The following is a 19,745-nucleotide window of genomic DNA, read 5'->3' as shown; positions in this document are numbered from 1 at the left end:
TTATACAACAGATATAATCGGGCTGAAAATTGCCAACCGTAACAGCTAAAAGTTGCGCTATATCTGTCGGTCTTGCCTTGTGCTGGCAAAGCTGCCGTAGACGTAGTGTGGCTAGGCAACCTACGGTGCATTTGGATCCTACACTGTAAGAGCTGCGAGATCTAGTTCGTTACATTAGGACGTTGCATGGCGGACTAGTGCATTGGCCGGGAACTTGAAAACCGACCTACGAACACATGCTAGGTTTACACAATATTTAACTATCCGCCCCAATATATACAACATGCGTTATGGTATGCAATAATTTTTTCGCCTCAACGAGATCGCGATAATTCCAGGCCGCACAGAGCGACCGGCAGCAACTCATCCGATTTTACCTTTCTAAATTAATAGAATTGCCGAAAGTTGCATAGAGAGATTGCTTTAAGTTGTCCATTTCGACTCTGATAGATCTGATCTTGTCGTCGGTCTCCGTCAGTTCGCTGTCCGTGAGTTCTGCAAAAAATGTCAGTAGCACATACATCATATTACACAAAGGACTCACCCAAAGCCTGTCCCAGTTTTTCAACAACTTCCGATTGCTTTAGCCAGTAGAATGCGTCACCGATCTTGTATCTGCAAACTATAAGCACTCCAGCAAGCTTAGCCAGCCAGATCAAAACAGACGTACGGTACTAGCTCATCCTCGTCAATCAGCTCAATCTCGTTGCTGACATCATCCAAATACTCTTTCTCGTTCTTCTTTTCGTTATAAAGATCCTCGAGATCGGCAAGCCGTGAATTCAGTTTCGAAAATGTGTTGATCTTGTCCTGATCCGAACGAGTGACTTGCACGTCGGAGGCGTCTTGCCCAGCGGGCAGCTTCACAAAGTTAGACCTCTCACATCAGCAATCTTCTCAGCACCGTGAACTCACCATTTGTAGACTCATCACGGAGAATCGTACGACGTGCCGGCGTGCACCATGAGTCGAGATTTCCGGCGAGTGCGGCAACTCTAATTTTGGGCGTTGATATCGTTCCCAAAGCGCGCGTCGAGCGCGACCTGCAAGTCGGCCAACGCCCCTTCACCACAGATCCAGCAGCCTCGACGGTTCCTGTGGCCCCATCCCCTTGCAGTGTCTGCAGCGCTGGTCACTGCGATGGTCAGCTCGCTCCCGGCCTTGCTGGCCGCGGCCAGCTCATCTCGTGCGCGCTCGTCCTCGCCTGCCCGGCACATACGTCCCGCAGCGCCCTCAGTCTCCACCGTGACTGCTGCCGCGGCCCCTAATCGCATCCGCACCCTGCTGGAGTCCTTGAATTCTGACGATGAGTTTGCCTTCCGTCTTCATGCACTGTACGAGCTGCAGCGAAATCTTGTTGAGCTGCCCGAATCGAAGGACGTGTTCCGTCTCTCCCAGGGCTTCGAGACGCTCTTGGACGCACTTGCGTCTATTAAGCTCAATGACGACGACGACGACGACTTTTCCGAACCGGTTGAACTTCTCAAATGTATCTTCAACATTCTATCTGATGCACTGCTTAATTCATCGATCAATCGTCGCTACTTTGTCGACAAGATCGGGTTCCCTGCAGTTGCTCAGATTGTCAGAGGGACAGGACTTATAAAGCACGCGCCAAAGCAGATTCTTGGAATTCTGTTTTCGTTCGCGATTTCAGATTTCTCGGTGGCTGCTGTGTTCTTGTCTCTGTCTCGTGGACTGGCTACTATGTCTGAAGATCCCATATCTGAGGAGGTCATGAACTATCTGCGCGATCGGATCAAGGCTTCATTTTCCAAGGAAATCGTTCGTAACTCATATGTTATTCCGCTTATCTATGAGGCTATATCGTCCTTGTCTATGGCGCACTTATTCACCTCAGTGTCTGCTGTTATTGCTTTGACTACACTGGCTGATTTCTCTGCGTACAACAAGGTAGCCATATACAAGATGGGTCTTTTGGACTCAATTCTTCATATGGCGTGGGACAAATCATCCATGGATCCCCGGTTGTCAGCGGAATACATGCAGCTACTTGGATCGTTGATTGACTTAGGTGTTAATACGACTGCCGCGAAAGATTTGTTCCATCATGCTTTCCATTCTGAAGACGCTTCTAAGCTACTGCTATCGGCTATCGAACGATCTCGCGAACCTGCTCACATATCCTTCGACCTTTCGATAAACGGCTTCTCTACAATTGAATTTAGCTCTCTCGGCCGATCGTTCCCTCCTGCTTCAAGTGGGTACACATTTACGGCCTGGATAAAGATCGATCAATACGATGACAGCAATCATACAACACTATTTGGCGTATTCGACAATTCACAGCGGTGTTTCACTCTTGTGTATATCGAGAAGGAAACGAGGAAGTTAATTCTACAGACCTCAATAACGTCAAGTCGGGGATCTGTTCGGTTTAAATCGGCGTCGTTTGAACCTGGCCAGTGGTATTTCGTATGCCTTAGTCATAAGAAGTCGCGCGTCAGCTCAATTTCCAAGGCTTCACTCTTTGTCAATGGCGAATTCCTCGAATCGACAAAATGCCCCTATCCCTCAACACCTCCAAATGATGGGCATTCACAGGCATTTATCGGGACTCCAGCGGATTTGTCGGCCGGACCAGGGCTAAATCTTGTTCATTCTATATGGAGATTATCGTCGTTGCACATATTTGAGGATATTTTGTCTGATGATGTTATCGCAGTTCATTATAGACTTGGCTCGCGATATTATGGAAATTTTCAGGATAGCTTAGCGAGATTTCAAACTTACGAAGCATCGGCGGCTCTTACTCTCCGGAACGAAAATATGCATATTGGCAGAGAGGAGAGTAGTGACATCATCAATGTTATTCGCGGACGATCATCCAATCTCTTACCGGAAAGCAAAGTTTTACTTAGCGTTCACGGCAAGAATGTCATCGATCCAGCCACATTACAACAAGATCACGGTTTCAAGCAAGCTCCTCAAAAGGTTGCTGTGACATGCCGGAGCCATCTTGTGGTTATCAACGCTGCAATTCCCGATATCAATATCGCGTTTTCTGCGGCAAACGGATATGGCATTGGCTCAGGAGATCCAGTTGCAGTTATTCCGAATAGCCTGGACGACGCTGCATGGCGCGTTGGCGGTTCCGCACTCGGCTTAAAAATGGTTGAGCTAGCGAAGACGCCAGAGCAGCTGTGCCGAGCTGTTGCTATCACATTCGAACTGCTTCGTGAAAATTGGCGCAACTCGGACGATATGGAACGAGTTCACGGCTTCGCCATACTTGGGAATCTGATCAAGCTCAAAAGCTCACACGGCATGATCGGTAAAGAGCTATTGCATACTATTCTGGAGTTCGTGGGTTATAATTTCAATGATCCACTAGAATCTTTGTTGATAAATACTGTCGCATACCGGAATTTGCTTATCGAATACGACATATGGAGAGGAGCAGATGGTGACACGTTAAAAATTTACTTCGATCAATATGCGGTATTCGGTTTACAAAGCAAATATCATATCTACAATGCCAAGCGAATTGGAAGAATGAGGATTGTGAAAAAGTTTCTGCAGGCCTTAAAGACAGGATCGTTTAGTCGGGAGGCTATGGAATATTTTATTCCTGCATTCAAGCACATCATCCTGACGAACGCATCTGTTGATGTCATGCGATCTCTGTCTTTGTTCATTACTTACGCGCTAGGGGATCAGCAAGGAGAGAAACGACAACCGTATCAGGCCCAAGACATTGAGAAATCCAAAACTGCGCCATACACACTTTCAGAAGCTGGATTTCTGGTGTTGAACATATTTACCGAAATCTTATGTGATCCCTCAGCAATCGCGACGTTAAAGAGATTCGCGAGGAGCGTAACCAACCGCTGGGTTTTGTCTTTACTTTCTCAGGACGATAGACGCTCTGTTATTGCCGGAACGAAGATTTTAGCTCGACTTTTAATCATTCATGGATCAAGCTATGTCAGCAAATTTTCTTCCAAGAATGGCGGTTTTGTGATCATGAAGGAACGACTAAAGACTCAATGGAGCATACCAGAGCTGTGGCCAATTTGTCTCGCGATCTTATTTGGCGTGGATATTGCAAATCTCGAAATCAGGCCGACCCTTGACCTCTTTCACCTTATCGAAATGTTTAGGAGAGGAGGAAAGGCGACTGTGATGTATCCTGAAATGTTCACAGTCATTGGTGGCATGCTCAAAGGCGGTGCTTTAACAATTATTTTTGAAGAACTTCGGAAGGAGGAAGCCAGCAACACAGACTCTGATGCCGAAAGCCTTCCGATTTCCCCGATTTCCCCGACTACAGATGCACCATCACCATCACCGACGGAAGACTTTGCTAAATCATTGCAGATTCTTACGCAGTTCTTTACTGAGATGCATGCCTCATGTCCAGCGTTTCAGGATTTCTGCTCGACCTCGACATTTATCCAGGAAATTTTGGGTATTCTATTCCCATCTATATGCAATTCAGAATCGATTAGCCCGGAAGTGGAACTGCAGTATCGGGACAACACATTGACATTTGATGGAGGTGATGTTGTCGTTCGACCAGCCTCGAAGACGGGGAACCCAGCTCAGATTATGAAGTCAATGCGTCTTCCAAGTCCACAACGAGCACTGCCTATTGGAGAACGACCACGCGCGTCTTCTCTACGACGAGGATCGTCGTTTGTGATCGTTACCTCAGATCAGGTCGGCACCTCTTCGATGAGCAGTAACACTGCACCAAGTACTTCAGGAACATCAAGCAGCACGACTTTGAAAGGATCGCAATCAACAGGAGAAAATCGGCTAAGAGAATTCAAGGTCGTGAATCGGGTCGTCGAAGGACTGTTGGAGATGGTTGTAGCAGTATTTGTCAATCAGGTGTTGACTCGCAGAGACTTTTCTGAGCTTAGCATTTCCATCTTGGTAAGTGCATTTATGCTTTTATTGCATATTATACCATTTCACGCTAATCCTACGCAGATTCCGCCAACGTTCCAAGAATATCAGATATTTTTCGAGACGTATCTGTTCCGGAATACGGTCGCGCAACTGAACACAACGGTTTCTCTGAACATGAGAGCGTTATGCGAGACCCGAGTGCTAATTAATTTCGGAAAATTTGCGCAGCAATTGGTTGATTCCGTCTTTAACGGTATGTACACAAAGAGTAATTCTGAATTATGCAGAACGCTTACGAATTTGCAGGCTGGTTCTTGGGCGGAGCTGATCCGTTGCTGGAATTGATCGGCATGGTGATTGAGTATCTCCAACAACCGGTGATCGAGCGCTTAAAGACTGTTCGGCTTTGTCAAAATGTCGTTACCAATCTTCGACTTGCGTTCATGAGACTAGTGCTATTCCGGCTGTCTGAACTAGATGACATGCAAGCAGCACCCGAGCTTGTGACCAGATTTTTACAGCGCATGCTCTACTGGCATAATGTGATGCTGTCACCGGCGTCAAATGAAGAACAGTTTATCCGACTGATCTGCTACTTACTCTATGTTCAGTTAATCGATAAGCACGATGATATCCGAAATGCAGCTGCAGACATTTGGCGAATTGTCCTGGTGCATAAGCCTGTGGAAACTTCGTTGATGTTTGACCAAGTCAAGACTACGGAAAGCCGCCAGCTGTCAAAAGGATTCAAAAGATTAACCGAAATTGATAATTCTGCATTTTTTATGTGGATGAGCGAAAATAAAGGGGCATTGGATGACTTCTTCTTGGGAATCGTGTCAAAGGATTGGGAAGCTTTTGTCGTTGCGGAGAATAAGGCGTCGGATGACAACGCAAAGATACGTGGCTCTAAGCGACGTGAACGACTGCGACAGACTCTTACGGAGGAAAATCACAACCGCATGACATTTAATGATCACAAGGCCGCGTTGCGTGCGTGGAAGGAAGCCATTTACAACAAGGAGTACATCAAGTACTTGAGAAACCAACAGGATCAGCAAGATACCCTCATGTTTTTATCTTCAGAGTACTCTAAGTTGGAATTTGATCTAACACGGCATCGCGGTGTCTTGGAGCTTCACAGAAGGGAGCGCTGGAGACTAGATTTGACTGAAGGCAAAGATCGTATGCGAAAAAGGATGATTCCTGATTCACGGCTTAATGCGGCGAAGTATTTACCTAAGATGGAGGATTTGGTGCAGGCTTCAGATAGCAACTCCAATTTAAGCGCAAGCGTCAGCGAAGTTACTTCGGATCTGAACTCACTGAGCGTCGAGGATACAATTGGATCCAATGACAAACCTGCAAGTAGCGCAAGCCGGTCGCAATTACAATCTGGATCTGCAGCTACCAATGCTGAAAACGAGGATGAGTTTGAAATCGTGGATGGTCCTCGCGGACAAGAAGTTGGTCTTCCTGGCCAAGAAACCGAGGAAGACGCATACGAGGACAAGAATCGCAAGGTTATCAGAAGTCTTGAGCAAGGTGATACGGTCGTTGATTTATGGAATGTCTGCCGGATTATTGGTCTAGAATCTGTCGAAGGTCTGCTCATTCAGGGCCGCAATAATCTTTATCTTATCGACAACTTTTTCAAGAAGCCTGACGGTGAAATTGTCAATCTGTACGAGGTCCCGCCGTCTGAACGTGATCAGTATCTGCAAACAATTGCTGGATCCGACAAGCAATCTTTAAAGTCTGTCAAGAATAGACAGCATGATACGCGGCACTGGGCTATCGATGAACTGGTATCCGTATCGCCGCGCCAGTTTCTGTTTCGAAATGTTGCTCTCGAGTTCTTCTTTGCAGACGGCCGGAGTTTTTTAATTACGACACTTTCTGTGAAGGACCGTGACTTGATTCATGGCAAATTGATCGGTAAGGTTACAAATGCGGACTCTAGTTCTGGCGTTGCATTTTCGGACGATTTATGGCGTATGGCATTACAACCTTCGATGCAGGGCGGCCTCGCCGGCCAGCTGGGTAAAATTGCAAATGTCTTTGCTGCAGCAGGAAACAGCAACTCTGCAACACGACGATGGGTTCGTGGCGAGATTTCCAATTTCTATTACTTGATGCTTGTGAACACGATGGCAGGCAGGACCTACAATGACTTGACACAGTATCCGATATTTCCATGGGTCATTGCTGACTACACAAGTGAAGAACTAGATCTCACCAATCCGTCCACTTTCCGCGACTTATCGAAGCCAATGGGCGCGCAAACGCCTGAGCGTGAGCGTGAATTCAGAGAGAGATACAATTCACTCTCAGATTTAGCAGATGCCAACGCTCCTCCGTTCCATTACGGTACACATTACTCGTCGGCAATGATTGTTTCATCCTACTTGATTCGATTGGAGCCATTTGTGCACTCCTATCTTCTTGTTCAAGGCGGCCACTTTGACCATGCTGACAGGTTATTCTACTCGATCGAAAAAGTTTGGCTCTCTGCTTCGAAAGAAAACATGGCAGATGTACGTGAGCTCATTCCCGAGTTTTTCTATTTGCCTGAATTCTTGGTGAATTCAAACGAGTTCCGATTTGGCACGTTACAAGGCAGCGGAGAAGAAATCGATTCAGTTAAGCTTCCGCCATGGGCCAAGGGCGATCCAAAAATTTTTATACAGAAGAACCGAGAAGCATTGGAGAGCGCATACGTGAGTCAGCATCTCCATGAATGGATTGACCTTGTGTTCGGATTCAAGCAACGTGGCGATGCCGCGGTTGAGGCGACGAATGTGTTTCATCATTTGAGCTACCATGGAGCGATTGACCTGGATAAGATCGAAGATCCGCTGGAGCGAATTGCTACAATCGGCATTATTCACAATTTTGGCCAGACCCCACCACAAATATTTCCGAGGTCACACCCGCCACGCGAAGTGCTCAAGCCAATCAAATTTGAAGTCGATAAGGACAAAGACTCGTTATTACAAATGCTCAGTAGGGCAACGGAGCTCAAGCGGTTCGATTTCGCTCTCTCGCCCTTCAAGGCCGAGCGAGAACGAATTCTCTCTCAAATGAATCCGCTGTTTTCTGCTTTCATTCCGCCAACTTACGACCGAATGGTAGAATGGGGCTTTTGCGATGACGGTGTTCGGTTTAAGCAGATCGAGAATGGAAAACTGATTGGACACGTGGAGCAGCTACATCAAAGCCGGCTAACTTGTGTGAAGATTGCGGATCCGAGAACTTTGGTGACCGGCGGATATGACTCTATGGTGTGCGTCTGGCGAATACTAAGTTCTTCGAAGAATATGGATTTGCAGTTTAGAGCTTGTCTTCGTGGTCATGCAATGCCGATCGTTTCCATTGCGATCTCACGGTCATTTAGTGTGATAGTTAGCGTATCTGAAGACGGCGTTGTCCTCGTGTGGGATCTGAATCGACTACGATTTGTTCGCGAGTTACATCATGACACAATTATTAAGGTCAGTAAGATTGTCTATTGTTTACACGAAACGTGACTAACTCGCTCTGTAGAGCATTGCTATTAGTGACGATACAGGAGAGATTTTGACGTATGACGGAACAACTTTGTTCCTGTGGACGATCAATGGGGATTTGATACTATGGAAGCTTGGGCTAGGAAGCAGTGCGAGCAGTGAGAATGAATAGAAAGCCGATGGTGGTGGTCGGCAATAATTATCAAACAGCTGCTTTTAAGCGGAATTCCAACGAAAACGTCCTAAAAGTTCATTCGGAGTTTGGCGTACTAACTACCTTTACCCCTAACCCGAAGACTAGTCGACACCGCACTAAATGAATTTTATGCCATAATCGCACATAAATTGTGGGAATTTCATCTTGGAATTCAGGTTGAAGTTGGAGCGCGTTCATCAGCCACCATCGCGAGCACCCCCTCAGAGCACGTCATGTATTTTTTGAAGCCGTCCTGGCTTGCTCACTCTGGTGCGTATTGCATTCTTTTGGTTCAATGTTTGGCCAATTGCCATTTGAAAGCTCTATGACCTCTTACTGGTAGATCACATCAGACGGTCAGAAGCATTTCGAAGTATACTCGATTCACGTGCATCCGGACGGCACCCGCCTGGCGTCTGGCGGTCTAGGTAAGCACAGTGCGAATTTATGAAAAAGAAACACGATTCTAATTTGGAATTAGACGCCAAAGTACGGATATGGTCGACGGCAACTATATATGACTGCACGAAGGACAGCGACGACGCCGACGGCCCTCAAAACCATTCGAGTAATGGAGCGCTTGACGCGAAAGCGATCAATGGCAATGGTAGTGACGCACCAAAGCATGCAGCACGTCAACTCTGTAGTATGAGCACGCACTCCGGTATGCTTCTGTTTTATCCATCTACTTTGTAACCCCCTGTTGACACCGCCAAAGGTGCCGTCACCGTTGTTCGCTTCTCTCCTTCTGGACGATATCTCGCTTCTGGATCCGATGATCGTGTTATTCTTGTTTGGGAACGTGAAGAGGACTCTCATATTCCTCGGAAAGAGTTTGGATCTGGAAATGACGAGATCGACACGGAACGGTGGCTCGTTCGACGACGCTGTGTCGGCCATGATAATGATGTCCAGGATTTGGCATGGGCTCCAGACTCTTCTATGCTAGTGTCTGTCGGTCTAGACTCTGGTATTATCGTTTGGAGTGGCGCGACATTCGAAAAAATCAAGCGACTGGATATTCATCAGTCACATGTGAAAGGAATTACGTTTGATCCTGCCAACAAGTACTTTGCAACTGCTTCTGACGATCGCACCATCAAAATTGTAAGGTATCATCGTGGTACAAGTGGATTAGCATCAGATATTTCATTCAATCTTGATACGACCGTGTCGACGCCGTTTGAAGGATCTCCCTTAACCACTTACTTTCGACGGTGCTCGTGGTCTCCTGACGGATCTCTTATCGCAGCTGCAAATGCAACAAATGGACCTGTAGCCACAGTTGCGATTATCAATCGAGGTGTCTGGGATTCTAAAATCAATCTTATTGGGCACGATGGCCCTGTTGAAGTGGCAGCTTTTTCACCCCGCATGTTTGCAAAAGCTAAGGGCTCAAAGCAGCTTGTTACAGTTATTGCTTGCGCTGGACAGGACAAGGCTTTATCGCTATGGACCACTTCAAACCCACGACCAATTCTTGTATCGCAGCACGTTGCAGACAAGGCTATAACAGATCTCGCATGGGCTCCTGATGGACAGGCAGTGTTTGCATGCTCTCTGGATGGCTCTATTCTTGTATGCATGTTTGAAGAAGGAGATTTAGGATATATCATTCCAACCGAAGAGAACGAAAAGCAGCTTGCGAAGTATGGCGGCGGAAGAGATGCAATGTATTTTCCAGAGAGTATCGACCAAATTGCATTGGAGGAGAAGTCTGCTAAGCGCGAAGCAGAAGAAAGTAAAAAGCGATTGGCAGATATCATGGAGCCAGCCGAGAATGGCCAGTTGACTCTTCAAGCTGCACCAAAGCTTGATGCCGTTATTCCGGAAAAGAGAGTGGTCGTACAGGCTCCGGTGGCTACGTTAGCCGCCGCTCCAGCACAATCACAGAGAGTTACAATCACGAAAGATGGCCGCAAGCGTGTCACCCCATTGTTGCTATCATCTTCAGGACCGCGTCCAGAAATGTCATCTATTACTACCACTAACTCCGGCTTACAGACTGTGTCAAGATATGCGACAGACATGTCACAGCCATCGGGTATTTTGCCCGAAGGAGGAATACGCGGGCTAGTATTAGGTTCGAAACGGAAGCTACAGGAAGACGATGACGATGATTCTGAGCACGAGGCAAAGCGAACTGCTGGTGGGTCTGAAATTCCGGACTTCATTCGCCCATCCGTTGTTTCTCCTGCTCTTGTATTGTCTCAAGTTCGCCTAGGTACACCTAAAGTTAAGACTCTAATTACCGTTGAAGCCAATAACGCGAAGGATGATGTGGACAGCAAGGCCTCGTTGATCTTTGACGTTCGCAACGGCAGCGGCGACGAGAAGGAACCAACACGGCTTACATTACAACGAAAGGGCTCTTTACTATGGACCAACTTCCTGCCAAAAATGGTTATTCTTGCTGCCGGACACGCGCTGTTTTGGGCTGTAGCATGCGAGGACGCAACAGTACACATATACTCACCTACAGGACGTGCTACTATGCCAACGATCGTACTGGAGTCGACACCTTGTTATCTGGAAGCAACAGGTCATTTCTTGATGTGCTTGACCAATACTGGTCTGTTATATACTTGGTGAGTGCAGGAATTCAAATTTATGTGTGATATGCTACTAACATTGTATAGGAATTTACAAACCAGAAAGGCTCTTCATCCACCTGTGTCTATTGCTCCGATTCTCGATACAGCTATGCATGCAGATACATCATTGCATAAAGCACCTGCTATTACGAAGTGTACTTTACTATTAAGTGGCGCTGTCATCGTCACGCTAAACAATGGATCTGGATTTACATATTCAACAGATATGTGTGCTTGGCATCGAATTTCTGAAAGCTGGTGGGCAGTTGCCTCACAGTTCTGGGACTCTTCCGGAATACATCGTACTTCTGGTCCTGTCAATGCTGCTGAGCGACGAACGGACGATGAAATTAAGCGAGCAGGAAAGGGACGATTTTTGCAGAGGCTTGTGAAGAGCGCCATGATGAGGGAAGGATATGAAGGTATTGAAACTTCTGTCTCTATCACGCACTTGGAGAACAGAATTGAAGCCGCGATTCTGCTCGGGTCTCAGACCGAGCTTAAGACATATATGATTATGTATGCCAAACGAATCGCCGAAGAAGGCATGCTGGCTCGTGTTGAAGAGCTATTCAAAGATCTGTACGGCCCAATTGCTTCCTTTTTTGGCGAACGACCAAAGGAAGAGCATGATCCGAACCTATGTGGATTGAACAAACGAGAATTATTAAAGGAAGTCATTGTTGCGATCGGAACTAAGAGGGAAATTCAACGGATATCTGTACCGTATGCAAAACTGTTAGGAGTTTTAGATCAGGAATTATAAAGCGATTGGCTGTGATGTACTATTGTATATTACTGTATTTATATTGTTAAAATAGGTTAATTGTATATGTCACTTGAACTTGAAGAATCCAATTAGTTTGATACTACTACAGGAAATGTCTGAGACTACTATTGCATGGCGAGCTATAGTCCTCTTGGTGGAATAGCGTTCGCGCAAATGAAGTAGAATACAACGACCTGCAAGTAAGCATAGGCACTCATAGCCTGCCTGAAATAGATCTCGCTATACTTCTGTATCTAAAGAAAATGATTAGACTGCAAGATTATTAAACCATTTGCTAACAGTCAGGAAGAACAAAATAACAGAAGTCGAAGAGGGCTACAAAATCTGGACACTATTACTATGCATCATAATGGATTTAACATGAATAGGCACTATGGCCGAGTGGTTAAGGCGAAAGACTCGAATTACAGTTCGACATCTTTTCTCGTTCCGAGGCGCAGGTTCGAGTCCTGCTGGTGTCGGTGAAAAAATTTTTTACATGCCTTGCCCTGTGCACGTATTTTTTTAAAACGGGCCTCATTTTGCGGCTACGTCATAAGCTCTCCGATTTGATCTCGGACTGATCCCAAGTCGGTCGGTAGAGATCAGATCTGTCTACTGTGTTATCACTATGCGCTGATATGGAGAGCATTTTTGTGAGTAGATAATAGGTACGCATTGGATTGTCAGAACTAATGACATTCACACAGATGCCGTTACTATGGCCAGTGAGGGCGCTGTTGTCGAAGGCCCTGCTGCGCGCCTATGTACGCGTCGCGCTTGCCGTGATTGGAGGATCCACGTTGTTCACGGTATCGGTGTTGGCATACATTACATTCTATGCATCCTATATTCCGTATGATAGCGTCAGCATGCCGCTGTATTTCGACTATTCCTCGGGCGAAGCACCATCGACGTTTGCGGCGCTGACTGAGAGCGTGTCTCTGATCTCTGACCAAAAATACAAGATATCGATACATTTGGGCGTACCAAGGACAGTGCATAACACGAAGTTGGGAAATTTCATGCTGTCGCTGAAAATTTATGATACTGATCCACTTGCTGCAATTTCAAGATCGACGGATATTCCTGTTGATCGGTTGACTAGCCAACTGTCCCGTCATAACTTGGCCCTGTTATCGTCGACTTCAGAAGTGTTAACTGGAGTTCTCAGGGATGTGACATTGCTCGAAGCACATCGTCCTGCCATACTGGAGTTCAAATCAGAATTGCTCGATTCACTAGAGACGCTACTCTATTTCCCTTTTTTAACGACAGGGTGGATGAAGCAGCAAGATGTCCTCGAGATAGAGGTCGTGTCGGGATGGGCTTTTAACGGCGACAATCATAGACCACAATATGTTGCCGCACAGATTGATCGTATCCTTCACATTTACGACGCGCATGTGGTATGGGAGGTTGAGTGGGAGGGTTTGCGGTGGCTTATGAGGAAGTACTATTTTACAACATTTTTCGTTGCAGTGACTACATTTTGGGCTATTGAGATAATCTCAGCAGCCGTCGTTTGGGGCATTTTCTCGATGTTAATATTTGGCGACAACGAGAAGCATATAGAAGCACCGACACGTTTGGCAGCTGCTCAACCTGTGCATTTTGTGCGGCCAACTACTAGAATCGAAACAATTGATTTATCAGCCGAGGACACAGGAGAAGAGGATATTGGAGACAGCGAAGCTGATGATACGGAGCTTTCCGACCGAAGCGAACAGGTTGCAGAGGAGATAGTGGCTGCAGAGCCAGAATCTGAGGATATGGACGACGACGAATCACCGATAAATACATCTGCGGATCTCAGCGCAGAAATATCCGTGGAAGAAGCGCAGAGCGATGCCCGGAAGGAGTCTGTGCCACGTCGGAGACCGCTGAGTAGTCGAGCCACGAGCTCTGAGAACACACGCAGCACAGTTCCTCTGGCTCAGGCTGAGACTGATAAAAATAAATGAACGACCTTTTCAATTGATTAGCTATGAAATGGATCTTGAAATAATAGCAAACTATGATGGTTTTAAAAGAAAGTGAGCGCGTGCTGATCAGAGCTCAGTGCTTGTTAAAGTGCGTACGTCTTGGCGGCCATTCTCAGGGGGGAAGCGAGTCGGTAGTGGGGCGTCTGAGAGATCAGTATTATCTGGCAGGCTGGAGGCCTGTGATGGTGGCTCTAGAGGCCTGGTAACCTTCACGGAATTGCATATTGGCCGAAGGACTGATGATGGTCAGAACCTTGCGTGGGGGGGAAGGAGGCGATTATGGCGGACGGCCAGATTGATAAGCACCTGTGGAGCACAATGGGACTAGCAGAACTGAAGCCGGACAAAGCAGTAGTTCCGGCCCCACTGCCGCAACCACCAACATGGCTGAACACACAATTGAGTACGATCATCCTCTTCTCGGCCATCTGATTGGAGTTCTTGTGGAAAATGGCACGATCGCGCAGTTCCGAGGCATCAAATTCGCCGATGTCCCGGGACGTTTTCGCCAGTCTGTGGTGATGGATAAACTTGTGAAGTCCGACTTCACAACCTACGGACCGGCGTGTATGCAGCCCGATCTGGTCAAGTATCACCAGACTCCGTCATTTGGCGGGCGAATTGAGCCTACTGATTTTGGGTATTCGGAGCTGGATTGTTTGAACCTGACGCTCACGGTTCCTGCTTCGCTGTTGACCAAGCCGGGCCAGACAGTGCCAATTCTAACATGGATTCACGGCGGGGCTTATCGTATGGGATTTGGCGCAGTTTCTGGAATTGAGAACGGAAGAGGATTGGTGTCGCGTTCTATTGCAATCGGCAAGCCAGTTATAGTGATTAATATTCAATATCGACTGAACGTGTTTGGCTTCCTTGCCAGTGAGGAGATCAAGGCGTACAACAAGTCTCACGGCGAACCATTTGGAAACTTTTACTTCTACGATCTCCGAAACGGTCTTGCATGGATCAAGAAGTTTGCACCTGGCTTCGGCGGTGATATTGAAGAGATCACCGCGTTTGGAGAGAGCGCGGGCGCGATTGCGGTATCTCAACTCATCGTCGGAGCAGGTGCTTCTGAGAATCCGCCTTTCAAGCGCGCAATTCTGGAATCTGGTTTTGCCTCGCTTTTAGGTCCGGAGCCAATCTCGTTCCATGAGACTATATATGATCTTATCGTCAAGAACTTTGTCGGAGAAATCCAGCCCGGAGAGAGCAAGCTTGAGAAACTTCTCGCCTTACCTGCAGAAGGATTCATTGATTTTGACTTGCTTCCTCAAGTTTTCTTTCCTGTTGTTGATGGCGAACTGTTTTCGGAGAGGCTTGTTCTCGACAAGGCCATTGAGATTACGGCTAAGCAGGATTGGCTCGAGTCGTTCTTAGTTGGCGACTGCGCAAATGAAGGCGTTTTGTTTGCACATGAATATGCCCCGGACAAAATGGAGAGAATGACGGAGATGATTGAGCGTTCATACTCTTCTGACGTTATGGGCAAGATTCCGAAGATCCTTGAAGATTTCAAGGTCCCATCGCTGATTACAGGTACCGCGGTTGCAACAGAGGAACTGGCGAATTACACGTATATGGTGGGATCTATTATGTTCAATGCTCAAGTTTATGCCGCCGCGCGTGATCCCAACAAAGCTGGTACCGGAAAGAAGAAGGCATACTTGTACCATTTCGACAAGGCGAATATCTTGTTCAGCGAGAAGGAAAATCGAGTCTTTGGATACTGCAACCACGCTTTGGACGTTTTGTATGTGTTTTCTAACCTAGTCAAGTTGATGCAGAGCCAGCCTAGTATCAAAGATGATCCTGTGCTTGTCAAGCGCGAAGCTACGGTCAGCGACAGTTTGGCTACAAAGTGGATTGAATACGGTTATGGTATCAAGCCGTGGGACCAGGCGAAGGTCGGTGTTATAGCCGCAGATGGAGATGGTACTTGGGAGGTCATGACAGAGGAAGAAGATATTGAGAAGAATGGACGCCATGTTAAGGAGTGGTTGACTATCCTTTCTTAATCCAATGTATGCGAAATTTCATGTTGAAACGCTACGTGAACAAACAAAATTAATCCATGCAGTTTTTGAGAAGGCTACACCAGTAATGTCTCAGGAATAATTCAAATGATTGCCGTGCTGACAATTTTGCGTTCCCCATTGACCACGATGCGCAATTGACGCCCCCGATGACCGCGGATGACACCTTCCCGTAATCCCTTAGAATAAAGCTCATAAGCAGGATAGTATCCATCCACAAATGCCACGACTTGCTCATCAGACATGCCGCGACCTGTCCGCGCGCGAAGTTCAGATTCCTGCTGCTGTCGCCATTTGTACACAAACTCTGTATCTAGAGCGTCAAGATGCACAAACACGTTGAAATTATCCGTCATAATATCGTAGTCTTTGAGCCGAGTGTTAACAAACAGAAGATCTTCCGGCGTGTACTTCCAAAGAGTGGTTCGACTAGTCTGACCATACTTCTCCTTCGCGGCGGCCTCTTGTGATTCGAGATATTTTGTCCGAATTTCTTGTTCGGAAATTGCGCGAAATCCAACACACCAGCCCTCGAAAATGATAATCTTTGCCGTTTCCTGTCCATGCACATTCACTGTACGCCAGCGCGACTTTGGCGCTCTGTCGCCAGCGCCATTGAATTGCGATTTGTCGTAGAATGGAATTGACACTTCTTCTCCTGCCTTTAACGCAGAAAATATAGTCCGCGCAAGTATCATGTCATGTGTTCCTGGCTCACCGCGGTGCTGCACCAGAGGATTTGACGAATTCTCCTTCGCGACTAGCCCCTGGTCGGAGTGTGAAAGGTACAAGTCGTCGATGGAGAATACGACAACTGGTAGCGAATATGGCGGAGCTTTGAATATGTGCTCCAAATTAGTTACCTGTACAACTAAGTAAGTATATCAATTGGCGTTGGAAAGAATGACGCTCTCACGTACCAACGTCGTCTTGCCCACGCCTTGCAGACCGTTGATTCCAATAAAGAATGGCGGTATGTCGAGATTCTTCAGCTTATATTCCTCCACATGCTTCGTATACTGTCCGAGGATGAATGGTATGCACACCGGCGATTTGTCGTCGACGAAGGTCGACATTTGCGCATAAAAGATAATTCGCCGTGCCTTCACGGCCGTGAAGAGTCGGGTGGTTCGGCGCCAGATAAGCTGCAGAGAAGGGTTCATAATACGCTGCGGCTTATGTGGGGAAGCGACAACCCACTTTGCTCTTTCTGCCCCGTCGGTTCACGCAGCGACGACGATGAACAGAGGGAAGCCACGAGAGCAACTGAACATCAGCTACGACAGCAAATCATATATCAGTCTACTCGAGCAACACTTGCTATCCGCACTGCACAATTTAGCAGACTCTCACTGCGAAACTGGACACAATATACTCTTAATTCGACTGTTCGACAACTGACTAGTGCGCTTCTCTGTTCTTCGATTAGAATGTACCTGCCTTTGACAATTATCATGTAATCGACATCTGAATATATCATTTTATTTTACAGCTTAGCGCATACAATCCAACTATTGAACAACGGCAGTATTCAACTCAAGTCCGGTGCGTATTTTGAAACCTTTCTCAACCTTGCGCCGTATGCATAGAAGAGCACCGGAACTGGTAGTAATATCATGGCGAGACAACCCAGTAAGGTACCAGCCCATTGCGTATGAAGGTTGTGGAACAGCGCAGTACCAAATAGAGGAAATGCAGCGCCGAAAGCCGATCGAATGAACGTATTGGCTGCAACGGCAGATGCGGCAAACACGAGATATGATTCGATAATATAGTTCAAAGCAGTGAGAAATATTGATATCAAACCAATACCGGTGAAAAGTCCAGACAAAGTCGGAACTATCCATGGTACAGACTGATGATAAGCACCAGTCCATGTCAACCAAAACAGACCGGCAGTAAAGAATAGCGAGCCGATAATGCAAGGAATTAAGCGTAATTCTGGAATCACGCGACCACCATTTGCAAGAACTCGACGATACGTCATAGGTTCAAATGAGATGACTAAAATACAGCCAAGAGTCTGACCGATAGCGAGGCCCAGATATGGGAGTGAAGATATTGATGCTTCCATGCCATACCCTTCGTAGAAAATAATAGGATAGGCCTCTAACAATAGATATAAAATCCCGTAGATAAATGCAGTGTATATGGATACCAGCGCCAAAATCGGCTCCGTAATTAGCATGCGAATAGGTCGGGACACGTTGCGCTCAACGAGCTCTTCGAAATCAAGCACGCGCTCCTCTTGCTGGGCGCGAATGCACCAATTTCCAGTTGTGCGACGAAGATACTCTGCCTTATCGACAAGAACTTGAGGAGCAAATGTCTCTTTCATGAACAATGCCACTAAGATAAACGCACAAAAAGCCATAATACAAGTTAGATACTCTGTCCAGCGCCAACCGAGATAGCTATTCACAATGAAAGACCCGACCACAGGAGCAATAATCGGAGCTGTAAACACGTTTGCGGAAAAGATCGCAATAGCAGTTCCGCGGGTCTTGTTGCCAAACATATCTGCAAACGCTGCGGGTACTACTGCTAGACACGAGGCACCGAAGAAGCCAGCAAAGAAGCGGCAGATCATGATCGTTTGCAGATCATGCGCCCTGGCAACGGCAAGATGGAAAATCGCAAATATAAACATGGATATCACGACCGGGAGCTTTCGACCGTATAGCTCGGAACAGGGTCCCCATAGCAATGGACCCGAAGCAAATCCCAACACGTATAGAGAAATCGCGAGAGTAGCGACAACATGGCCTACGCCATATATCTCCTGAATAGTAGTTGTTGTGGGCGAAAATATTGAGGACCCCCAGGCAACGACAAATGTAGCAAATCCAAGGACGACCATGACTGTAACTTTCTGTCTGATATGCCAGTTCTGGGGATGCATTGGATCTTTAACGCCGTCAAAATCAACCAGGTAGATGTCAATGTCCGGCGGCATAGGAGGATAAGAACGTCCACGACCAAACGGCACCACCAACGGAGCTGCTGGTTTGACCTGCTGTCCAACTGTTTCCTGATGGATCGACTTTGCAGTAATGACTCGCTGCAGCTCATCTTCGTCGCTCGCATTGTAGACGGTCGGGATTCGTGCTAGATAGTAGTCTCTGGCACTCGAGTCGTCATCATCATTATCGACTGTAGACAGCTGCTGCGTCGTGCTGCGCTGCCGAAGCCTCGGCAAGGCCCCTCCATTAACCGCGCCATTTCGGCTTACAGTCGATGCATAACTCACAGAACGTGAAGGACGTCTTGGCACTTGCGTATTGATACTGCTGGATTGATTTACAGGCGGTGTGTGGTCCCCAGCTTTTTCCGAAACGCCTGAAGCCATAGGTCTAGCACTGTGCAAACGAGAGTATGAACAAACACAGTGGCGGGCGAGAGGATAAGGTCGTGAGAGGCACCTAGATTTAAATTAACGGTATAAGGCATCACGCATATAGCGGCACAGCTCATAGCCGGAAGGCGTTATATGGCTCGGCACAAACTGCATTGCTTGTCGGCCCGCTTTGAGGTCAAGCTAGAAGTATCCACAGATCGTCCGAACATGCAAGGCGCGCAAGCTCACGACCCTGTATTTTTGCGTAGAGACAGCGCAATAGCATCCTGCTGCGACGTAGCAGCTCTCGCAGACTGCTCAAGCAGCTTCTGGAGGGTCGGTGGTCGTCACGTCATCGCATAGATGTCGGGGACGGGATCGGTGGGACCTTGCCAGGCAAGACAGTGCGATGACGTCGTCTCATCACAAGACTCAAGCCGC

The 19,745-nt window shown here is 47.1% G+C and overlaps 7 protein-coding genes across 7 annotated transcripts; 4 read left to right on the top strand and 3 right to left on the bottom strand.

The window, feature by feature from the left end:
- Window positions 1-151: 151 nt before the first annotated feature.
- V1518DRAFT_414087 (Prefoldin subunit-domain-containing protein) lies at window positions 152-1,068 on the bottom strand. Its single transcript, XM_066903466.1, has 4 exons — window positions 916-1,068; window positions 671-861; window positions 545-615; window positions 152-495 (listed from the first exon to the last, which is right to left on the bottom strand). Exons 1-4 carry the CDS (start codon window positions 928-930, stop codon window positions 374-376), a joined length of 399 nt encoding a protein of 132 aa, XP_066760923.1. The 5' UTR covers window positions 931-1,068; the 3' UTR covers window positions 152-373.
- Window positions 823-8,442, top strand: V1518DRAFT_414086 (uncharacterized protein). Its single transcript, XM_066903465.1, has 3 exons — window positions 823-4,902; window positions 4,960-5,131; window positions 5,185-8,442. The coding sequence occupies exons 1-3, from the start codon at window positions 1,141-1,143 to the stop codon at window positions 8,406-8,408; spliced, it is 7,158 nt and encodes a 2,385-aa protein (XP_066760922.1). The 5' UTR covers window positions 823-1,140; the 3' UTR covers window positions 8,409-8,442.
- Window positions 8,443-8,608: 166 nt separating this feature from the next.
- On the top strand, window positions 8,609-12,235 carry V1518DRAFT_414084 (TUP1-like enhancer of split-domain-containing protein). Its single transcript, XM_066903464.1, has 5 exons — window positions 8,609-8,853; window positions 8,937-9,011; window positions 9,065-9,247; window positions 9,302-11,171; window positions 11,223-12,235. Exons 1-5 carry the CDS (start codon window positions 8,817-8,819, stop codon window positions 11,941-11,943), a joined length of 2,886 nt encoding a protein of 961 aa, XP_066760921.1. The 5' UTR covers window positions 8,609-8,816; the 3' UTR covers window positions 11,944-12,235.
- Window positions 12,236-12,515: 280 nt separating this feature from the next.
- On the top strand, window positions 12,516-13,958 carry V1518DRAFT_454985 (putative adipose-regulatory protein-domain-containing protein). The gene is made up of 2 exons (XM_066906547.1): window positions 12,516-12,602; window positions 12,657-13,958. Exons 1-2 carry the CDS (start codon window positions 12,588-12,590, stop codon window positions 13,908-13,910), a joined length of 1,269 nt encoding a protein of 422 aa, XP_066760920.1. The 5' UTR covers window positions 12,516-12,587; the 3' UTR covers window positions 13,911-13,958.
- Window positions 13,959-14,080: 122 nt separating this feature from the next.
- On the top strand, window positions 14,081-16,212 carry V1518DRAFT_414079 (Alpha/Beta hydrolase protein). Its single transcript, XM_066903463.1, has one exon. The coding sequence runs from the start codon at window positions 14,315-14,317 to the stop codon at window positions 15,947-15,949; it is 1,635 nt and encodes a 544-aa protein (XP_066760919.1). The 5' UTR covers window positions 14,081-14,314; the 3' UTR covers window positions 15,950-16,212.
- On the bottom strand, window positions 15,941-17,320 carry V1518DRAFT_414077 (P-loop containing nucleoside triphosphate hydrolase protein). Its single transcript, XM_066903462.1, has 2 exons — window positions 16,888-17,320; window positions 15,941-16,830 (listed from the first exon to the last, which is right to left on the bottom strand). The coding sequence occupies exons 1-2, from the start codon at window positions 17,128-17,130 to the stop codon at window positions 16,051-16,053; spliced, it is 1,023 nt and encodes a 340-aa protein (XP_066760918.1). The 5' UTR covers window positions 17,131-17,320; the 3' UTR covers window positions 15,941-16,050.
- Window positions 17,321-17,328: 8 nt separating this feature from the next.
- V1518DRAFT_414075 (major facilitator superfamily domain-containing protein) lies at window positions 17,329-19,678 on the bottom strand. The gene has a single exon (XM_066903461.1). The coding sequence runs from the start codon at window positions 19,314-19,316 to the stop codon at window positions 17,499-17,501; it is 1,818 nt and encodes a 605-aa protein (XP_066760917.1). The 5' UTR covers window positions 19,317-19,678; the 3' UTR covers window positions 17,329-17,498.
- Window positions 19,679-19,745: the final 67 nt, after the last annotated feature.

The sequence above is a fragment of the Limtongia smithiae genome (assembly GCF_038497785.1).
Source record: "Limtongia smithiae strain NRRL Y-17922 unplaced genomic scaffold V1518scaffold_3, whole genome shotgun sequence".
NCBI lineage: Eukaryota > Fungi > Ascomycota > Lipomycetes > Lipomycetales > Lipomycetaceae > Limtongia > Limtongia smithiae.
Note: the sequence above shows the minus strand (reverse complement) of the source record. Positions and strands in the feature narration are given on the sequence as shown.

Bases quoted from the DNA above. Each gene is read 5' to 3' on its own strand.
- V1518DRAFT_414077 (XM_066903462.1), bottom strand. From the start codon at position 17,130: ATGAACCCTTCTCTGCAGCTTATCTGGCGCCGAACCACCCGACTCTTC. The intron at 16,831-16,887 runs GTACGTGAGAGC...TTAGTTGTACAG, and splicing joins GCGTGGGCAAGACGACGTTG to GTAACTAATTTGGAGCACAT.
- V1518DRAFT_414075 (XM_066903461.1), bottom strand. From the start codon at position 19,316: ATGGCTTCAGGCGTTTCGGAAAAAGCTGGGGACCACACACCGCCTGTA.
- V1518DRAFT_414079 (XM_066903463.1), top strand. From the start codon at position 14,315: ATGGCTGAACACACAATTGAGTACGATCATCCTCTTCTCGGCCATCTG.
- V1518DRAFT_414086 (XM_066903465.1), top strand. From the start codon at position 1,141: ATGGTCAGCTCGCTCCCGGCCTTGCTGGCCGCGGCCAGCTCATCTCGT. The intron at 4,903-4,959 runs GTAAGTGCATTT...AATCCTACGCAG, and splicing joins AGCTTAGCATTTCCATCTTG to ATTCCGCCAACGTTCCAAGA. The intron at 5,132-5,184 runs GTATGTACACAA...ACGAATTTGCAG, and splicing joins GGTTGATTCCGTCTTTAACG to GCTGGTTCTTGGGCGGAGCT.
- V1518DRAFT_414087 (XM_066903466.1), bottom strand. The intron at 616-670 runs GTACGTCTGTTT...TATAGTTTGCAG, and splicing joins GACGAGGATGAGCTAGTACC to ATACAAGATCGGTGACGCAT. The intron at 496-544 runs GTGAGTCCTTTG...CATTTTTTGCAG, and splicing joins AAAACTGGGACAGGCTTTGG to AACTCACGGACAGCGAACTG.
- V1518DRAFT_414084 (XM_066903464.1), top strand. From the start codon at position 8,817: ATGTATTTTTTGAAGCCGTCCTGGCTTGCTCACTCTG. The intron at 8,854-8,936 runs GTGCGTATTGCA...AGATCACATCAG, and splicing joins GTCCTGGCTTGCTCACTCTG to ACGGTCAGAAGCATTTCGAA. The intron at 9,248-9,301 runs GTATGCTTCTGT...ACACCGCCAAAG, and splicing joins TAGTATGAGCACGCACTCCG to GTGCCGTCACCGTTGTTCGC.